This window comes from Pholcus phalangioides, unplaced genomic scaffold (assembly GCF_987345545.1).
Source record: "Pholcus phalangioides strain wild (caught in Gottingen) unplaced genomic scaffold, Ppha-v1.0 ptg000022l_1, whole genome shotgun sequence".
Classification (NCBI taxonomy): Eukaryota; Metazoa; Arthropoda; class Arachnida; order Araneae; family Pholcidae; genus Pholcus; species Pholcus phalangioides.
In genome coordinates, this window is record NW_028301615.1 from 3,295,080 (window position 1) to 3,316,612 (window position 21,533).

General features: G+C 40.4%; 1 protein-coding gene across 2 annotated transcripts in view; it reads left to right on the forward strand.

Annotated features, from left to right (window-relative positions):
* The first annotated feature begins 245 nt into the window (after positions 1-245).
* The window catches only part of LOC149069357 (protein spaetzle 3-like), a 46,048-nt gene continuing 24,760 nt past the window's right edge, over positions 246-21,533 (forward strand). The window contains exon 1 of one of the 2 annotated variants that reach the window (XM_089249876.1): positions 246-704. In XM_089249876.1, the coding sequence (XP_089106002.1) occupies positions 690-704 (15 nt within the window). In that variant the 5' untranslated portion in view covers positions 246-689. The remainder of the gene's footprint in view (positions 705-21,533) is intronic. The other variant, XM_089249877.1, reaches the window with a different exon arrangement.

The following is a 21,533-nucleotide window of genomic DNA, read 5'->3' on the forward strand; positions in this document are numbered from 1 at the left end:
GTCCAAGAATACGAGTGGGCACGTTATTTGTATGTGTAGTAGTTGCGTACGTGTAAATATGACCACACAGCTCTCCCTCCTCCACTCTCGCCCGGTAGAAACAACTAACAGCACGAGAAGAAATATGTGGACGTGGTACCGCACGGGCCATAATTCCCCCCCGCAAAAGAAAAACAAGAGAGAAAGGTCGGTCGGTATCCACACACCGCCGACCATTAGAGTGGGAAACTTTTTCCCACGACCACGCAAAAGGCAGTTTGAATATCATCTCCAGCCCACAGTTGGCCAGACCCCGCCCGTCAGACAAGGCCTCGGACGAATCAATCGCCTCTGACATTGCATCTCTCCACCTACCGAAAAAACAAAACAAAATACCCATTCTTCTTCTTTTACACCGACAGAGGAGCAAAAAAAAAGCTGTTTTCTTGCATCATTTTCTATATTCTATTCTTCAGCACCTTCTTCTTCTTTCCGTTTGGAAATGATTTTCTTCCCCGGGTAATAGAATTCGAGTGCTCCTCTCGGGATCATATTTTCGGCCGGTCGGTCGTCGTCGTCAGTGTTGTTCCATCTGAGCCGTACGAAATTTGGATTTTGGGAAAGACTTTCTTTGAACGTTATCGTCTCTTCCTGACGATACGCGCACGGAGAAGGAGAAAAAGCTCGGCAAGGAGCGCGGGTTCACAAGCATGATCGCCTTACAGGTAAGAAAATAGCATTTCACATCGACTCTTTTTTTCCTTAATTGCAACTAAAAACCGTAAAGCATCATTTTTATACTCGGAAAATCCGTATCTGACGAATACTGTTTCTCGTAGACGTAGGCCGACGCTGTTCAACCAATATACGTGTTCGACGGGCCATTCAATTGATCTGTAAGTATGCCGTGGGTCATTTAAGTGCTTTCGAACTGTGCTACAGGTCACTCAAATGATCCGAGAATGTGATGCGGGCTACTCGAGTGACGTGTAACGGCACCGTGAGTCATTTAAGTGATCTGTAAATGTGCCGCGCATCGCTTGAGTGATATGTGAATGTTCCATGGCCACTTAAATGATCTGGGAATGCGCCATGGGTCATTTAAGTGATGTGAAGCTGCACCGCGCCGCGAATTACTTAAGTGATCTGAAAATGTGCCACTGACCACTTGAGTGATCTGTAAATGAGCCACGGGTCACTGATCTGGTAATATGCCATGGGTTACTCAAGTTATGTGGAACTGCACCGCTGGCCATTCAAGTGATCTAGAAATGTGCGATTTGTTCATTTTTATAAAACCAGGTTTCAGGTCGCGGGCTATATCAGATGCCTGCAAGGACCACATTTTGCTCACGGGCCATGAATACCAAATTTCTGGTATATTGTCAAGTATTTCTAGCAATATTTGGTAGAACCGTGTATAACCTTTCAAGTGTGCGGATGTACTGTAGGCTACTGTTCACGGACCATCAATTACTTTTTATAACGTTTTTGAACTGAAACCGCTCAGTGCGACTTTCTTTTGCTGCCACAAGCTATGTACTTGATAAATTTATAACACACGAAAAATACCAAACACAGCCACTTCCCAATTTACGAACAGCCTTAAAACGCAGAATTCACCGGTGTCTTTAAAATCATTGTCTTCCGAAAAGCCTTTAAAATCATTTACACTTCTTGAATACGTAATTCCTTTCAATATACATTTCACGCCCTGAACCCCATCTGGAAAAGTTTTCGGACACCGATAACCACCTCACGCAGATCGAAACTCCCATTAAATTCCACAAAATATTGTGCAAATAAACGAGTCTTTTGGTTCGAGAACACCGCGTATTTGCGATCCCGAGAATCTTTCACGTAGACTCCATTATATAGGACAAGCTTTATAGGTTAATGGATGCTTATCAAAAGAGGTACGGTGTGTGAAATGCACCCATGAGATAGGGAATGGCTCCCAGTCGTCTCTCGTCTCACCCGTTTTGCGATCTGCACATTTACCATGTGTAAAAGGATCCGACCGTATTAGCTAGCTACAGTTCAACCTCGTTTATACGACGATGTGTTCGGCCGAGGGAGCGTCAAAACGTCGTATAAATGCGTTAATCGCAAAACTTATACTCCTTTGAAAAAGAAAAAAAACTCCCTCCTCCCCTATAACAGACGTACAAGATATCCATTTAATTTATTTCAAAATATTCAAATAAATTGTTGATGGAATCTTGCTTTTTCACTGCCTGCAGCTCAACCTGTCGCCCTCGGAATCATCTAATATAGCCACTGATCTCAAACCTAATTTTGTGAAAATAAACTAGGTGACACATTTCCAGATTATGTAAGTGACCTGCAGCGCAGTTCCAGATCACAGTGTTCCACGGCACACTTTCAAATCACTTATGTGACTCGCAATCTATTTACAGATAACTGCGGCACAGTTCCACAGCACCAAAGTGATTCGTGACACATTTAAAGATTACTTAAGTGACCCACGTCGCAGTTCCAGATCACTGAAGTGATCAGCGACATATTTACAGATCACTCAAGTGGTCCGCAGCACATATACAAATCCCTTAAGTGGTCCGTGCCGCTGTTCCAGATCACTTAATTAAGTGGCCGCGACACATTTCAAGTCAATGAGGTGACCTGCACTCTCCTAAAGATTGAACACTCTCGGTCTACAGAAAATTGCGCGCATTTGAGGGATATAAATGACGGTTTTTGAGATTTGGAGTTATTGTCGAAGAAGAAACGGCAAATAATTGAGGTTTTACGTGGAATAAGATGAATTATTTTAACATTAAAAAATGTATAGGAACCAATTGCGACCGAAGCTAACCGTCGTATAAATGTGAAAGTTGTAGCAACTTTGAGCCTCCTCCATGTTTTCTACAGGTCAGCACTTCTGGGATCCCAAGTTTCATAAAAACTCATAGAACGATATCTCGTTTAAAGCGTTCTCCCGCTTCCAACGTTTTTTACATGGCAGTTTTTTTTGAAAAACTAACACTTAATATAAGCGGGACATACCGTAGTTTAATTTCAGCTGTAAAGCTTACAGTGATTCGTGGCCATGTGTACTGTACATCAGTGCTTATTATCGATCAAAGTTATGATAGTAAATATTTTTTATGATTCTTTTAAGATGGTGAATTATTTTTGTAAGTCCAAGGTACTGCTGGAAACCAAATGTCCATCAATCTTTTTTTCGGTAGCTTGTAGAATTTGTAGGTCATAGGATATTATTTGGAGGTTAAAGTCAAAAAACGCGCGCGGAGAATAGTGTAAGGGTACGTCCATAGTGAACCGCTTCTCGCTACTCGCTTCATCGCGGCTGAAAAAAGATCGTGAACACTCATTGGGGCGGCCATAGTGCGCCCGCCTACCTGCTTTTACCGGCTGAAACTGCTTTTACCCGCTTTAACCGGAATGAATTGTTATTTCTTTTTCTCGCTTGACCGGCTCACCGCTTGCACTTTAAAACGGATACTTTCCTGTAAGTGTTCGTTTTATAGTGGAATAGTAAATCGACGGAGTTGATTGACTAATCGTTGATTAATTATGACATAATAAAAGCAAAATCGTTAATCATCAAGTAATTAAGGAAAATTAACAATTATAGTGAATCCTATTGTGAGAATTAATTATTGTCAATACTAATCGTTAACTAGTTATGGCATAATATAAGCGAAATCGGTTATTAATTAAGGATCATCAATGGTAATACTGAATCTAACGGAGTTTTTATGACGAATAATTATTGTTAATACTAATCGTTAACTAGATATGACACTAAAAGTGATATCGGTGATTAATCATTAATTAAGGTTAATTAACGATTATACTGAATCCAACGGAGTTTTTGTGACGGATAATTGTTGCTAATACTAATCATTAATTAGTTATGACATAATAAGCGAAATCGTTAATTAATTAAGAATCATTAATGATCATACTAAATCCAACGGAGTTTTTATGACGCCTAATTATTGTTAATACTAATCGTTAATTAGTTGACGTAATAAAAACGATATCGTTAATTAATCAAAATACCGTTGGATTTCATTTTAGCGTTAATTCGTTAATTAACTAATTAAGTTGATTAACTAATTAACGATAAAACGAAATCCAACGGATTTTGCCGTTAATTAACTAGTTATCGGCCAGTTTAGTTTTATCGTTATTAGTTGATTAGTTAATTATCGATCATGATTTAGTTTTATCATTAATATAAACTAATTGACGATAAAACTAAATCAAACGAAATTTTGTAACGATTAATTCTCGTTTTTCTAATCGAAAATTTGTTGTGGCACTAAAAGCGAAATCGCTGATTTATCATCAATTAATTAATTAACTATAATTAGCGATTACACTAAACCTATTGCAACTTTAAGGTGAGTCCTATTCATTTCATGTACATATTTTTTGTTGTCAACAAAAACACAATATATCCCCACGTGATAGCTCCATGATGCCAACTGCTCATGCAAGCAGACGCTCCCGCGAGCGGTGCACTATAACCACCACCGGCTAGAATCGCGCGAGTTCATCTCGCCTTCTACAACTGCCGCGGTTTAAGCAATAAAGCGAGAAGCGGGAAGCGGTGCACTATGGACGTACCCTAAAGCCTGACGGATTCTTAAATTTTCTCATTGAAACCAAAAAGTAAGAAAAAAAATATACATTACGAATGCAAAACATAGTGCGCATGCGCATACCCTTCATCATCAGATGAAGAATATTGGAATTATCGCTTCCAGTCGTTCTCCTGAAAGTTTAGCTCAGCTGTTCCCGTCCAGGCAGGGGCGGTCTTAGGGCAGTTGCACCGGTCGCTAAATGAGAAGGGGCGCCGAAACGCGTTAAATATACATTACTAGAAAAATATCTTTAAGATACGTATTTATAAAAAAATATCTATAAAATATACATGAAAAATGACCGAAATTAGCCTTTTTTTTTCAAAAAAAACAAAAAGGTTTGAGTGTTTATAATAGTACGGTTATTTTTCGAAAAGCCCTATCACTGGCCAGTCTTCCGACTCGTCAGACTTTCCTATTACTTCAATCAGGGGCAGCTCGGTGGCACTGGGTGTGCTCCAGAAGGGCGTCAAATCCGAAGTGAAAGGGTAAAGAAACATTTGGAAAAATTATTAGTGCCCGCTGTAGGAGGGCCGTCAATTCTGAGGTAGACAGGGCGGAAAAAGTTAGGGGAAATGATTTCTGCCCCCTCTAGTAGGAGCGCCAAATCCGGCGTAAAAGAGTGAAAAAATTACAGAAAATTATTTCTGCTCGCTTTAGGAGGGTCGTTATATCCGAAGTGGAAACGAAAAAAAAAATACTTAGGAAAACTTATTTGTGCCCGCTCTAGGAGCGCCAAATCCAAGGAAAAAGGCCAAAAGAAATTCGACGTACGTTATGACGTAAAATATCGCTGTTTCTTAGAACGCATCAAAACGAAGCGAAAGAAACAAACGTTTTTTTTTAATTGGGGAGGTCAGGGAGCCCAAAAATTTGTCCCACTCGGGTAGAGATTTTGTCTCGAGATGCCCTGAGTGCAACATATGTGTGTATGAAAAATTTTAACAAACCGTACATACACACAACTGAACACCTTTTCGGAGTTTCATGGATCTTGTTCCAGAAACCCGGTGAGTAACGGTAAAGCCGCCTATGAGGCGGCACTATCTATGTATGTTACGGTAAGCATTAATGTATGTTACGGTAAATGCGTTGAATCGGTAAAGCATATCGGTAATGCATAATCACCAATCGTCTCGGTAAGTTCGATAAATTTCGCAACATTTATCACTTTTACCGGCGATTATGCATAATCCTTTTATAGCACCCGGTATGCACAAACGTGTGGTTGCTTCTTTTCGCTTGAGATATTCTTTTTTCAACCTCAGGGATGTTCAGCCCAAACTTCAAGAATTGTGCATTATCGTTGAAATTTAAGCCGAAGTCCCCGAGGTTAAAAAAAATCTAGAGAGAAAAAACAACCCCTTCCCAGTGCCGTCTTAACGCATGAGCCCACCCGGGCACGGCCTGGAAGCCTCAAGAGAAGAGGGCCTCACAAAAATGAGATCTAGTTAAAATTTCCTAGAATTTACTTGGTAGGGCCTCAGAAAAACCCCTTTGCCAGGGGGCCCATGATGCTCTTGAGACAGCTCTGCCCCTTCTCCAGGGCCGTAGCCTGCTTTCTCGGGAGCAGTCTTTTTTTGGAGTCTCCTTGAAATAGTTATGCTCAGAAAAAGGAGGATTTGCAAGTGCCCCCCCCCCCCATTCGGCTCGGGGTACCGCCCAAGTTGCCTCAGAATAGTTAGAGGGCCTGCCCAAGCTGCTGGTCCTGGTGCTTTAGCTGGTGTTTACCTGCCCCTTCCGTTTCTTAGTACTGGGTCTGAAAGGGATAATTTCAAATGAAGTTCACATGAGTTTTATAAATATGAAAGAAATCATACGGAAAAATATCACTGTAATTTAACCAGTTTTATTAGCAGCTTAGCCCGTACGTGATGCGTGCACTCTACGTATTTTACCATAAAATTCAATTAAAATGAGTATGAAGAAGATAGATTTTCTTTGTGATGAGTACCCTGCATAAATGTGTGACGTTTTGCTTTTTTAATCTTTTTAAATCTGTTAATTAAATCAAACAAGTTGGGTTTTATGCTTGTTTACAAGTTGAATAGCAGTAATCCCATTCTAGGAAGAAAGTTTTTCCGACTTCTTCGTCCCTTAATATCCAACCGGGGCCCGGGGGGGGGGGTGATGGGGACGATCACCACACCAAGAGTCTTATAATATGGTAGAATAAATCTGTCCCGTATTTTACGGGACAAGTAATGACTAGCAAAAATTTCCTCCTCCGACACGATTTGCGCCTGGGGGGGGGGGCGCGCTGACTACTGATTTTGCACCGGGTGCCAATTGGTCTAAGACCGGCCCTGCGTCCAGGGGTTCAAGCGCAATGTTTCGCGAGGGTGGTGGTGCGCGCAAATGTGCGAATTTGTAGCCAAAAACGAATACTTCATAGTCACAGAGTAGAGGCCAGTCGTTTAGTCTTAATCTTTAATCTATCTTTCTGTTTGAAACTGGTTTCCCAAACCCTTCAAACAATCTTGACCAAAAAGAAAAACTTATTTAAATAGGTTTATTTGAAACATTACTACCAGGGCCATCTGACTTTGACTTGAAGAATTTACGTAGTAAATCTTATTTTTAACATTTCGGCTGGGGCTCAGCAGACTTCCATTTGGCCCGCTAGTAAATGGTAACTCATGAGCCACAGCATATTTTAGTAATTTTTTTGAACTTCGAATTCAATAACCAGCTTCCGTTTTATTTTAGTATTTATTACCTTGGCGAAAAATTCAGATTTTGGAACGAGATAATTGAAAGATTTGATGTATGCTGGTGGCCCGTGGTATGATTCCAAAGATCTTTTCAGTCCGTTTAATAGCTTCAATGATGGGCACTCTGTGCCGTAACTAGACAGGTGCAACATGTGCACCCGCACAGGGTCCACTGGGAAGGAGCGCCCAGAATGGTCCTAAATGAGCCTTTCTGGGCCCAAGAATAGGCCAGAAGGGGGGGGGCCCTAAACTCAAATTCTTGCACAGGGCACAGGAATGGTTAGTTATGGTCCTGGGTACCCTGGTGGCTGCCCGAGTGGCATGGTGGTAAGATGCTCGTCTGCCATCGTGAAGGTTGTTGTCAGGGTCCCGGGTTCGAACCCAAGGGAGGATATAGATAAGATATTTTCCCTAATGAACTCGGGGTGACCACCGATAGACAACGCATTCACTTCCAACCCATCTCACTAATGGCAGTAAATTGCAATATAGCGATATGGCCAGAGTTGGTGTTTGGTGAAGTAGTAGGGTACCCTGGTGAATGATGAGACAATGTTGAAGGAGTTGCTCGGTTTTAGGTTGTTTTTTTCGGAAATAAGCGTTGTCCGTTAGGGCACTGGTGTTGAAGTTGCCACGAATCACCGGCTGGAGCTTCACGAACGTTTCAGACGCGGAAGAGATTGAAGAACAGTCCAGGTTCCGAATTCAGTGCTTCCTATCGACAAAAATTTGAAATTGATTTATTTCTGTACCAAAACAAACCCCCCTTCGTCGAAATAGATTTTTCGCAAACTTCATTCAAATATACCGATTCTTACAATTTTTATGAATTTTCAAACTATTTACGAATTTATGGGACACCCTGTACAGCAGGATGCTTATCGTTTCTATATACAGTGCTATTACAAGGATTCCGTGGACATCGTGACTTTTCTCTTTGGAGATCCATATTTTATTCTGCTTTTGGATTCAGAACAAAATCCTCGAATGTGAGCAAAAACAATGATTTTAACAATTTTTGCCTGATGCTCAACTGGAAGATGGGTTACAAAGGCACAGTGACAGGAAAATTCAAAAATGAGCTGTAGACCGTGCACACCCTACACATTATAGGACTCTGATTTGTATACTTCCAGCACTGATCTATACGGAAAGGTTTACTTATATCTCAGTGACTTCCAGTGATTTACTTTCATACAGCACCCTCTACCGACAAAAATTTGAACTAGATTTTTTACAAAAAACTGTTTTTAATATCACAGTTTTAACGCTTCGAATCTTAAATCAACATCCGAATAAGTAAATAAATTAATTTATTTATTGTTTATTGTTTTAATTTTTTTTATATAAATACAAGATGAAACAAAAAAATCAGCCAAAAATGCCATCGTGCAGTCACAGACAGTGGAATATGAGCCGCACACAAACGCGACAATTTCATTCATGTATCGAGGAAAGTGGGGGGGGGGAAGGTATTGTTTGTTTCTTTACCTGTGCATCGCACATTTATTCGCTTCCCCTTACTAAAAATTGGAGGTTACGTGAGCATTTTTCACTTTCACGGATAGTGTGTGCAACATGCTGGATTCTCATCGTGAGGATTAAGGTTCAAATCCCGTCAGTGGTACAGTGGTTGTCCGCTGCAGATGATTTTCTACGGTTTTCCAACTTCGAAACGCGAATGCGAGCCGGTGTCCAATTTGGAAGAGTCTCTCTGCAGAGAATAGGCAGACCTATACAACATACTTACATGACATAAAAAATTAAGCATTCATCATCTTCAATTCACAATATCGAAGACACAATGTGGCAGCATCAGCAAGAACAAGGGAATAAAGCCCAACTGTAACAACATAAGTACGCCAGGGCAGTGGTTCTCAACCAGGGCATCGTGTACATTTACTTCTCAGGGGCTCCGCGGCCGCTCGAGGAAAATAAAATGAATCAGTAATTTTGATAAATAAATAAGAAAAAGAGACCTACGGGGCTCCGCCATAGAAATGATTTTCTAAAAAAGGGCCCCCGTGGGTCAAAAAACGAATCGTTGCTCCACGGCCATTCATACGTTCCGTTACATATCGATTCGTTAGAAATTCCGCAGAGGAATGTCAATGAATCTCAAAGTGCGCACCCCAAACCTTTGCCAAGGGTGTCGTGGTGAGCTGGCGAAATTGATGTGTGCCTACTCGATGCTTTAAAGCGGTCCTTTGTTATACTATTTAGGACTTAAAATATGGCAAGAGTGAGAGACGGGCATAGGTAGATTCAGGGGGAGGGCGAAGGGGGCGATTGTCTTTCCAGTTCACTAAAAAGTCGGTATTATTCACATAGGTGGATGGGTGGAGGTGAAAAAAACCCCTTCCCAATTCGGAACCTGTATCCGCTTATGGCCGTGGGTGACAAAAGTTTGAGAAGGTTAAGTAGTAGCTGTAGTAACGCACATCAAGTTCTGCACCTTTCATAGTGAGTAATGGAAAATAAAAATAAATGCCAATCTGCTGCTCAATTTTTCAATCTGGTTAAAGTGATGAAACGATAAAGTTGAAGATGGATGACGGAGTATTTTCAACATTTTTCCTGAACTGAGCACCTAAAAAAATCTATGAGATTCACCTTTTATTTCTCAGACAACTTCTCCATCCCAGGCCTATGTTCTCCCCAATCGTTTACCGATTATCATCATGGGAATATAAAAATTCCGTTGAGTATTAAAAAATAAGTAAAAGAATCTTATAAAAAATAAGAAGTACCATTATATGTAAAAAATAGGAAATACCTATATATAGGCTTCTGTATATTGTAAGGGGATAGGGTACGGTTGGTTGAAAAAGTGTTTCTTGGTTCCGTTCAGAGAAATCAGTCGCGGCAACCACCAAATTATTTTGGCATCGCCCGAGAAAAACAAGCCGTTTTCTATAACTGGCACAAATCGCTGGCAAAAATAAATCGGAAAAAAAGAAAAGAATGTATAGGAAGCAACGTAAATAATGAGCACCATTATCCGAGGATCTCATAACCAAAAAAGAAAGAAAAGAAGCATCCATTTCCCTGTATGATTCGATTATGATTCGATTACTCGAGCGGCGCATACTGTCTTCCACGTTGTCTGCTCTACTGTGCATTCAAAACACCACGTATGTTATTTTGAAGGTTGGCGACAGCCTAATGGCTACGAAATCCGGGGCCGCGAATTTCCAAACGGATGTAAAAACTTTGCGGTAATTTCTTTCTCTCCCTCCGATACACTATGGTCATAATAGTGACGCGCAGCTCGCCGTAAATGGTGGTCAGATGAACCGTCGTAACCACAAAGAAAATGCAATACCGATAATAATATAATTACTATCATATCGATGAAATCAATGACCAAACAAGGGATTTCCTGCGTACTACATGGAACAGAGCAAGGCCGTTAACCCAGTTATATAAGGTACCTGGTACCGCAGTTTCCTGCGTATACGGGTAATCAGTGGATTATACGTTAAAAATCACCGGTCTTTCTTGGTGCGGATTAGGAACTGCAGCTTATATTTTCTGAGAAGTTGGAATAGAAATAAATATTGAAAAAAAATGTAAAAAATAATTTTTTAAACATTCATAGATGGCGTATGGATGTGAATGGATGTTATTAAAAACGTGATTAAAAAACACCTTCCAACGAAAAAGAGTGGAAAAATTTCAACGTATTCAGGCAATGCAGTCAAACTCAGTAATAACGACCTCGGTTGTAACGACAACTAGGTTATAACGTCAATAATTGTGGTCTGGGCTGACCTCCCCCCCCCCCATAGACAATAATGTTAATGAACCTTGCTTATAATGGCTGGAATTATGCATTTTTTGATAAGGTAAAATGATGAGTAAAACTGATGAGCCTGAAATTAACCAAAATTTAACGTTTCATAATTTGATTAATTTCAGTCGTAAGTGAATGAATGAACATGGCCGTACATGGAGGATTTAAGATTAATTAATTCACTCAAGGTGTCTGCTAAAGTCCGGGTGTAATAACGTGCTTCAGAACGTTCACTTGCCCATGAGGAGATCGAACTTTGTTGTCGCATGCCCATTATTATTATTAGAAGAGCCCCCAGTGCATTAACATACACTCAGTGCCCAAAAAATTAGGAACACCCCTCACTTAAACTTCGAATCGTCCGTGCAGCACGCGCGCTGACGTAATAACCGTATTTGCTGATAAAAAGCTTTCTCCTGGTCAGAAGTACCAGTTAACGCTGCAATTTGCCTGTTCATAGGAAAAACAAGAGATTTGAGTGACTTTGAAAGTGGCATGATTGTGAGTGCCAGAAGGGACAGTTCCAGTATCTCCGAAGCTGCTAACCTTCTTGGCTTTTCTTGTACAACAGCATCTAGATAGAGTCTTCAAAGAATGACAGTTAAACCAAAAAACTGAGTGGGCGGAAATCACTTATGAACGAAAGAGGTGAAAGGCGACTTTCACGCATTGTGTGCAGCAGCAGAAGAGCTACAACAAAGTAAATTGCAGTGCAATAAAACTCAGAATAAACGCAAAAAGTATGTTCGTACACTCTACAAGACGGATTGGCTTAAAACAAATTGGTTTTAATAGCCGACGACCAAGAAGAATCCCTTTGATTTCGTTGCAAAACCGAAGAAAACGCCTTTTGTGGGCTATAGAATGCCGAAATCGGACATTTGATGAATGGAAGTAAGTTGTCTGGTCTGACGAGTAAAGATTTCTTCTCCATGACGTTGATGGCAATGGGAGTATCCGTGTGTGGCGCAAGCAGCACTAAGCCATGGATCCGGCATGCCACATAACAACTGTTCAAGCGGGTGGCAGAAGAATCACAGTCTGGGAGCATTTTCTTGGTATAGTCTTGGTCCCTTATTTTTATTGGAAGCATCCGTCAATGCCAGCGCCTACTTCCACATCGTTGCTGACCACGTGCACCGGTTTATGACCATAGTGTTTCCTGATGACGATGGCTATTTCCAGCAGGAGATTGCACCCTCCCACGGAGTTGGAAATACCACAGATTGGTTTGAGGAACATAATTCAGAGTTTCAATTGCTTCAATGGATGAGGCATAAAACGGAGAGGAAAGGGTGGTGAAGGTGGGGGGGAGAAAGAAAATTAAAATAGGCGGTGCACGCTGCGTGAAATAATATCCTGAGAATGCCAAAAAATGTCCTAAAACCTGAAAAAAATGCCTTAAAAGGGAAAAAGTATTGAAAAATCCAGAAAGGTGCAAATGTCGTCAAAATCCGGGCCCTGTTGATAACGATAATTTTTAGGGAAAAAATAAGTCTTATTCCAGCTTAGCTTCAAAATATGCAGAAGAAAAAAACCTCTTGATGAAAAAAAGTTGATAACGAACCGAAACTCCGATAACTCTCTATAAACAAATTTTTTCCCATATTATTGTTCCGTTCCCTACTTAGCGAAAGTGATAACAATAAATTAATGATAAAATATTCCTCGATTCTAATAAGCGGCGTCTACTGTGAGACACTTTTTATCACCTGAGGATGAAACGGCACTATTTTGGCTACGGAGGAACTAATTAGGAAAGGATGAAACGGTACACTCTATACCTAGTCCTCGACATGACAATCATAAGAATGTTATAAGAGGGCAAACGATATTCAATGATATCATGAAGAGATCAGAAATGGAGGCAAAATATTTCTTCGGATCAAAATATTTCAAAGCCGAGAAGAAATAACGAGAGAGAGAGAGAGAGAGAGTACCAATTACAGGAATACGGGGAGCGAGTTGCTGAACGTAGGTAATGGTCACATGCAACGGGGATAATGGAGGCCCAAGGAAATGACAGAAAATCGTTTTAGCCAATTAATCGTAAAGTTTCCAACTCGAAGCGGCCATTCTTGGAAACTAGGTGTTTTTCGTTGGGTTTTCTTTTAAATACCAGAGTAGAAAGCAGAAAGAACAAACGGCAATAAGAGAAAGAGAAGAGGAGATATATATTATATCGAAAATAAGAGCAAAGAGAGAAACGAAATCGAAACGACACAATCATGAGAGAGAGAGAGAGAGAGGGAGGAAGAGCAGTGGGGCCATATCTGATTGTAATTGGGTTAAACGCCGAGTGCGTACCATATCCACAGAAACGAATCGCTGCCGTTAATTTAAGAAACGAACAATTATGACATGTTGAGCTCATTCGGCGCGGCAGACCATGTTGCTGCTTTTTTCTTTTTTTCCGTTTAGTTTTGAACATCTTCTCCATTATAGCGGAATGGAATGGATGTTCGTGACGGGTGGAGGATTTTGATGATCATAACCCTGGAGTGAATTAATCGCTCAGCGGCAGAACGTCCTCTGTGTTTTTACTCGATAAAATGTTACATTGTTTGTGCGTGGAATCCGAGCCCCCGATGGCAGAACAAAAGATCGCGCACCATTTTTCTAAACTTATTATTATTATTTGTAGTAATTTGTTGTTGGCAGGAGAACATTTTTACGGGGGAAACGCCATCAGTTATCTTCTAAGAGAGAGCTCGTCCTCCTTCCCCCCACACGTACACAAATATAGCTTTTTCTCCGCATCTTTTTTTTCAGCTCAAAAAATTCGGAGCTGTGTCAAAACAAAAGAGGTGATCAACAACTTGAATAAGGAATTCTTCATTTATTGATACAGTGTTGGGATTAGAGATGGGGATAAAGCAAATATATATAATGTTTGACTTTTCTTCGTAGGTGCATGGGTGTCGGGTGTCTTTCGCTGTCACTGCCACGTGTGGCCATCCCTGGAATATGCATATGTTACAGTAAATGTGATAAATTGGTTATTACGCATAACAACCCCGATTTTTTTGTAGGTTAAAGTAAAGGTCCGTTATAACAAGAACGGCTTATAACGAGTATCTCGTTATAACGAGTGATTGTCAAATAGCTAATGCTAAAGATACAAAAAATATTCGTATTCGGCTATAGCGAGTTGAAAATTAGGAAGCATTCGCTATAACGTCAAAAGAATTATCCAAAAAATACTAGAATTTTTCTTCTCTCTCTGTTCAAAAATTACATAAGATGACTCTTTTCATAGCACATGCTCCTCGGAAAAGTTACTGAGATACTTCTAACAAAGAATGGACAAAGAAATGTCAAATTGTTTTAACCCCTTATTTCCTATTTATGTGCGTCTACACTATACGCATGCACTTGGTCCCACAAGGGTAGGACTGACAGGGCCTGTGAAAAGTCTGGCTTGAGGCCCGATAAAGATCCTAACCTAGAGGCTCTGCTCTATAATGTGGGGGGGGGGGGCATGCACGTTGAATATGGAATTTTTTACTCGACTTTTGTCTTTCGCAGCCCAACTGTTGTCTCTAACGGTAATTACATATTAATAGTTTAAACTACAATCGCAGGTTAAAGGATTAGCGATCGACATGGATTAGTTAAAATCCTGAATTTAATCAATCCGTTTTGATCTGCAATCCTTTCACCTGCGATTGCAGTTTAGATTATGCCGGTGAATACGGCTGTTAAGAGATTACCAGAGGGATCAGAACTTGCAGTTCGAAGTCGTTTCCGAATGACCGAAACAACCGTACTAAAAAAATTTCCGATTAGTGGAAAAATATAAAACGAGTCTATACAGCCATGGAAGTGAACAGTGATATAATAATTGAGACTTTTAATTGTTCAGTTGGTTGATTGAATCACTTTGATAATACGAAATTCTACATATACAAATACAGACCGGAGTTGTGCTCGCTTTGAATGAATGAATATACAAATACAAGGCCACAAAATAGGCAAAACGCCCAACGAGGTTACTAGAAAAAAATGCCCATAACAAATATGGATGTTATATATTTCTCTAAAATATAGCAACCCAATTAAAAATGCTATTACAAACAATAAATATACATGGTAAAATATTATAAAATTCCCATAAAGAATACTTATGGTTGTCTTAAGTATGGAAAGTTTCTCGATTTACCCCAACATGTTATCGTATTTCTTTTTAAACGTGTCAATTGTGTTAGAACTCACAGCCCTCAGGGATAAGTTATTCCATTTATTAACAACCCTATTAGAGAAAAATCCCCCCCCCCCCTGCGACACCATAACCTTGCATTGTCCCTTACCAATCGATACTGGTGTCCCCTTGTAAAAGCAGTCTATTGACGGTGTATTAATAATTCATGGTCCATCCTATCCATCTCGTTGAAAATTTTTAACACTTTGATCCCCCGACACCAACGTTCTTCCAATGTAAACATCTTTAAAAAGAAATCTCTCTTCATAACTCAAGCCCCGTGTGCTAACAAGGACTCTTCTCTGCACCCTTCAACCAAGTCTAAAGTCCTTCCGTAGGTATGGTCTCCAAAACTTTACAGCATACTCCAGTCCAGGACGAATTAAGCCTCGAAAAGCGGAAGAATGACTTTAGGGGAACGCGACGAGACCTTTTTTGAGATTGAGACCAAGCATTTTATTCACTTTCTGACCACCGCTGAACAATGTTCAGAAAACCTAAGCCGCACGTCAGTGAGAATTCCCAAATCTTAGAATCTTGGAGAATCAACTGCTGTGAGACTAAAATTTAATTTCATGACTAGAGTTCTGTTTGCGGATAAACAGTTTTATCCGCATTTAATGCTGTATAATCATTTGGTTTGTGCTTTGAGAGAGAGGAAGTAATTGGATTTCTGTCTTAGAATCTCCATCAGCAAGCCCCAATCTTCTTCCTTTGCTATGTACAACATGGTCTTTTTCTATTGCTATTCAATCATTAAGTAAAATAAGGTCTAAGTGAAATAAGTCTATAAGTGAAATAAGGTCTTTTATGTGGTCGTGAGAAGCGTCACCCGACAAGCAAGTGAGAGCTGTGTACGTCATCGAGCTTGTATCACTGGAGAGAGTATGATGTCACAGCGAACTACGCCTTGGCAGTCTGAGAACGGTGTCCCCAACATCATTCTTCGGAAGATCACGCGACTCGGTGAAAACAAACACGATCCCCCCATTGTTTTCTTAGGAGCCATTTAAGTATTATGTCTGCAAATTTTTCACCATTTTTGACTTTCCCCCCGTCAGCAAAACACTGACCCCCTTCCCCCCCTTGTCAGCAGCTTAGAATATTTCATATCTTCAAAAAAGGGTGGTTGATGACGTAAGCAACCTTCAAACCCTTCTCCCCACCTTGTCATCAAAAGTCAAGAAATCCGAAACCTCCTCATCCATAGGAGTTTAAACAATAAATGATAGTAATAATTTCAGCATCGATGAGATAATTCCAGAATTAATGAAAGAAAATGTTCTATAATTAATGTAAGGGAGATAATTTCAGCATTGATGCAAGTAATAATTCCAAAATTGCCAGGCACGAACTGTGTTATTCACCGAGTCACGTTCTCTGCATTCGATATCGCTGCCGTCGCGGCTGCTGGATGCTTCCTCCAGTAGTATAAGCCCGATGGTGTACGCGGCCATATTTTGCGACTCACTTCACCATGTTGCACTTTTATTTTTTTGACTGAAATGAAGGTGGTATTGAAACTACGTTCGTGTTGTTTCGTAGGTGCATTTTTATTTTTCTCGTAATCACGGAGGAAACTCTCATCGGTACTGTTCTTCAAGGAATGTCGAGAATGAGAGAAAATAAATAAATAAAAGGGAAGCCCCTGAATCGTCGCTCTCTCCTCTCCTTCCCTCTATGGAAGAACTCGATTAGCTATGGAATGCATCTCTAGACAAAGATGTTTTTTTTTCCCTCCCCCATCCCCATCGAATCTTAACACCCACGGTTTGTGGTGGGCGAATACCACTTTGCTTTTGCCTTCTTCCTGCTACGCAATCCTGCCCTTTGTATTGCCATCAGCAACAGCAGCAATGAGATTTGAGTGTGTAATGACGGTGTTGTAGTATCCCGCGGTCCGCACTTTGTCAGGTCTCATGGTCAATTAGGGTGTTGTGCTCCGGGGTAAAAATCTGAAATGGACTCGCAGGTACGTATATATAAAAATCACCGGTTAAGAGCGCTGCCGCCTGCCTCTAATCGCATAGAAGAAGCGAACATAGGCAAACTGGTTTGCTCGAAGCTGTGACCTTTTCCAGGGAGGCATGCGGCGGGGACGAGTGCTGTTGTGACCTTTCAAGGGAGGGGGTCAAGTTGAGGTCTATGGGAAACTAGGGCCGGTCCGTCTTCTGACCTCGAGGTTAGGCTCTGTGTCAGAGAAAGTGAGGCCAAGCTACCAAACTTGGCTGTCTATGAATTATTTCCTGCGAGAAAACTTCCTTTGTTGGTTTTAATGTTATATTCGGAATGATTCGGTTCAACAAATCAAGATTGGCGGAACAAAAACCACATCGAAGGACGAAAAGCTGAAGGCTCAAATATTTTTGGTTTCACCGCTACATTTCACACACAGCACCGATTCATCGAATGGAAACCAATTCTATCAGTTTAATCAAGTACCGCTGTGCCGTCGTCCGGTCATGGTGACGGAACTCGCATTGCGAAGACCGTGGTTCGAGTCCCCCGTCGATACAGTGATGGTCGGTTGTAGTTAGTTTTCTGTGGTTCTCGATTTCGAGGACCACCACATCTCGTGAATACGAGCCGATCTTCCGTTCAAAAGTTTCGCCGAAGAGAGCATCAGGCCAACAAATATTCAACTATTACATTTCACTCATAGTTTGAAAAATAGATGGCAGCACTATAAAAATTTATACGATACACTGGATACCCATTCAGACTGTTAGGTACACATGCTCACTTCCGGCACAACTCATTTGGTAGAAAATTGCCCATGGGGCGATAGACTGGAGTTGTGCTCGATTTGAAAAACAAATTTTGATCTAGTAGATATTCCCTCTGTCACAGTTAACTAATTCTTCATACGACCTGAGTACAGCACTTCAGTTCTGTTTTACACCTGTTTTCCCGCGGAACACGTTTGAGGACCACTGGTTTAATCACCTCCCCTAAATTTCAATCGCCCCTCAATATTACATCCTTGCCAATTGACCTACTTTGTACTTGGTGTAACCAATTTTCTGATAAATTTTGAAAAAGAAAGAAAAGAAGATGGACAAAAGAGTGGTCCCTTAGGCGTGGATCCAGGGCGATGTGCCGGGAGGGGTGATTTATTGTGTAAGTTCTTTGGATGGTCCCATATTTCATGGGGGCAGACCAATTTTTCTCATATTATTTGGTTCTGAGGAGGGGGCGAGCGCCCCTTCGTGGTGCCGTGGTTGCGCATTAAACCAAAGCTATTTTTCGAATAATTCTGAGGTGGAATCATGCATAGTTTTGTTTCCCTCCTCCAGTTCTAGTCATATTTTCTAACCCCCCCCCCCATTTTTCTAAATCTCCGTCCTGTCACGCCTTTAGTCCCTTGTAAATGTGCTTATGCAGTCATGTCGCATCCGAAACGATAACTGAGGAAGAGTAGTGCGATATCTCATCACTAAAGTATAGGGTGACCAGATTAGGTGCCTGCAAAATCGAGACGAATCCCGAAAATCGTTGTTAAAAACTGGGACATTTATTAATAATAACCCGGGCGAAACCGGGACAATTTCAAAACTCTCATTTAGTGGGCATTACAGTGTAAAATTTCAAACAAAAATTATTATTTGGCCGTAAAAGACGGGTGTCCGTTAGGAGGGGTTTTACTGTATTAGCATTGTTCCCACAGAACGCTATGCATTTTACGCTTATGAATTTTAATACTTTGTTATTTCAGAAGCCGTTTCATTTTGGAAGGAATCAAGTTCAAGTAACTTTATTGTCATACGATTCTTAAGTATGAAACATTGCACAATTAAGGGAAATATTTTTTCAGCGCTCAGTGATTACTGGCATCGGTAGAAATGACGTAATAGTGAACACCTACAAGATCATCACATATTTTCTTCGTCGTGTCAGGTGCTAATATTTATTTGACTATTACTGCTGTTTCTTAGTTCTTTCTAATGTTATTTTTCCCGCTGTCTGAAATCATTGAAGAGTGTGGAGTTCAGAATTGTACAACAATCCAATGACCTGATTTTGAATAAAAAATATCACGTTCATCCACAAAGAAACATTTGAAGATCAAAAAAAATTTCGCGTCCATCCGTAAAAAAACTTTTTTTATCAGAAAAATTTCGACATCTGGAAAAAAAATTTTCGATCAAAAATATCACGTTCATCCGCAAAATAACTTTTTTGGTAAAACATTTCACGCTCTGCATAAAAACATTTTGTGTTCATCCGCAAAAATGTTTCTCAAATCAAAAAAGAAATTTCGCATTCATTCGGAAAAAAAACAAAACAAAACAAATGTAAGTCAAACCAAAAAAAAAATATTTTTTCAAATGAAAAATTTTGTGTTCATTCGTAAAATATTTTTTAAATGAATATTAAAGGGAGAAATTAAAATTGAATTAAATTATGAGAAACTAAACTACACAATTTTTTTATAGTTTAATTGCGTGGGCAAACGTTAGAGTTCTACTGTATTTACTTGAAAGTTCTAAAATTCAAGTGCTCGCAACAAAATTACTGTTTTAGCGTCAAAAAAATTTAAATTATCAATATTTCGTGGGAAAGTGATAAAAATCAAATTTTCGCATTTGTTTCATCAAAAATGGCAAAATTTCGCACTTATCGCATCTATTTTTCCCGAACACGAAAATTATTTATCCCCACTCATCACTCGTCGGTCAAGAATCCCGCCACGAAATATCTTTGGCTTAATAAAAGGAAAAGTTTGGCCTCGCAATGGTGTTTTGGTGTAAATAGTTGGACCGGTGGCGCGCATTCTGCTGTTGTTGTTGCGTGTGTGGTAAACCTGTTGATCCCAGGTTAGAGGTAGGCGGTGGGCGGGCTCAGCATTCACTGACAGGTGTACCGAGGGTTAACTGCGAAGTGTGGCCGTGTTTTCACGGGCACCACACAAAACTGCTCTTCGGGCTCTTCTTCTTGTTTCTCTCTCTTATACGGTCGTAACACGTTGCCCAAAAAAAAAATAAGAAAGAAATTGACTTTTCTTTTTATTTGTTATTGCTTTCGATTCGGCTTTAACTTTTCTTTCTCTTTTGAGGATGGCTTTTTTTTTTTTTAAAAGAAAAAGACTGTTACATATTATTATTACATTTTCTTTTCTTAACTTTTTATTTTCCCGACCCTTTTCCTTCTTACTTTTTTTTAGCGAGAGTTTAAAAAACTGACTTCTCTTATTATGATGGAATCCTTCAAAGAAGTAACGCGATTTCTCAAGTCCGCGCTCCTTTCATTGGGACTGATCTTCGCGACTTCTCCGAGGTGACGTTTCGTGAATCTTTTTGGATGGATCAAGTGAATAAATATACCGGTGGAGCAATATTTTGTTGGAATATCGATGAATAAATCAAATAATATTTAATCGAAACGATTTTTCGTGAGGTATTCATTCAAGTATTACGTCAGCATCGAGGGTGGGGGGGGGGGGGGGGGGGAGTTCCGATTTTCTGACTTTTGATGACAAGGGGGGAGGGGGGGTTTCGATGATGCTTACGTCATCAGCCACCTTTTATAAAAATGTGAAATATTCTTAACTGCATCTTACTTGGTGCGAGAAAAACTAGAAAACCTTTCGCTATTTTATGGGCACTTGAACTAACATTCTTCCTATTGACGAGTCCCCTACAGAGCCACTTTAGTGGTCTCTAAATGTTTCGCTGCTCGAAATGATCTGGAAATGTGTTCGGGCCACTAAAGTGCTCTGGAACTGTGGCACGCATCACTCAAGTGATCCGTAAATATGCCACGGATCACTTAAGTAATCTGAGATTGTGCCGCGGGTAACTTGAGTAATGTACAACCGCACTAGGGGCCGCTTAAGTGCTCTAAAACTGTGCCACATGTCACTCAATGGATCTGTAAATGTTCCACGGACCGCTTAAGTGTTCTGGAACTGTGTCGCGGGTCACTTAAGTGATCTGTGAATGTACCACGGTCCTACTTGAGTGACCTGAAAATGTGCCACGGGCCTACTTGAGTGACCTGAAAATGTGCCACGGGCCTACTTAAGTGACCTGAAAATGTGCCACGGGCTGCTTAACTGCTCTGGAATTGTGCCACGGATCACTGTAATTGTGACGTATTGTCTGTAATGTGACGATTTTTGTTCATTTGTTCATTTTTAGAAAATTAGGTTTGAGGGAGCAGGACACATCATGTAAGCCCCAGGAGGAGGGGAGGGGGCGACTACC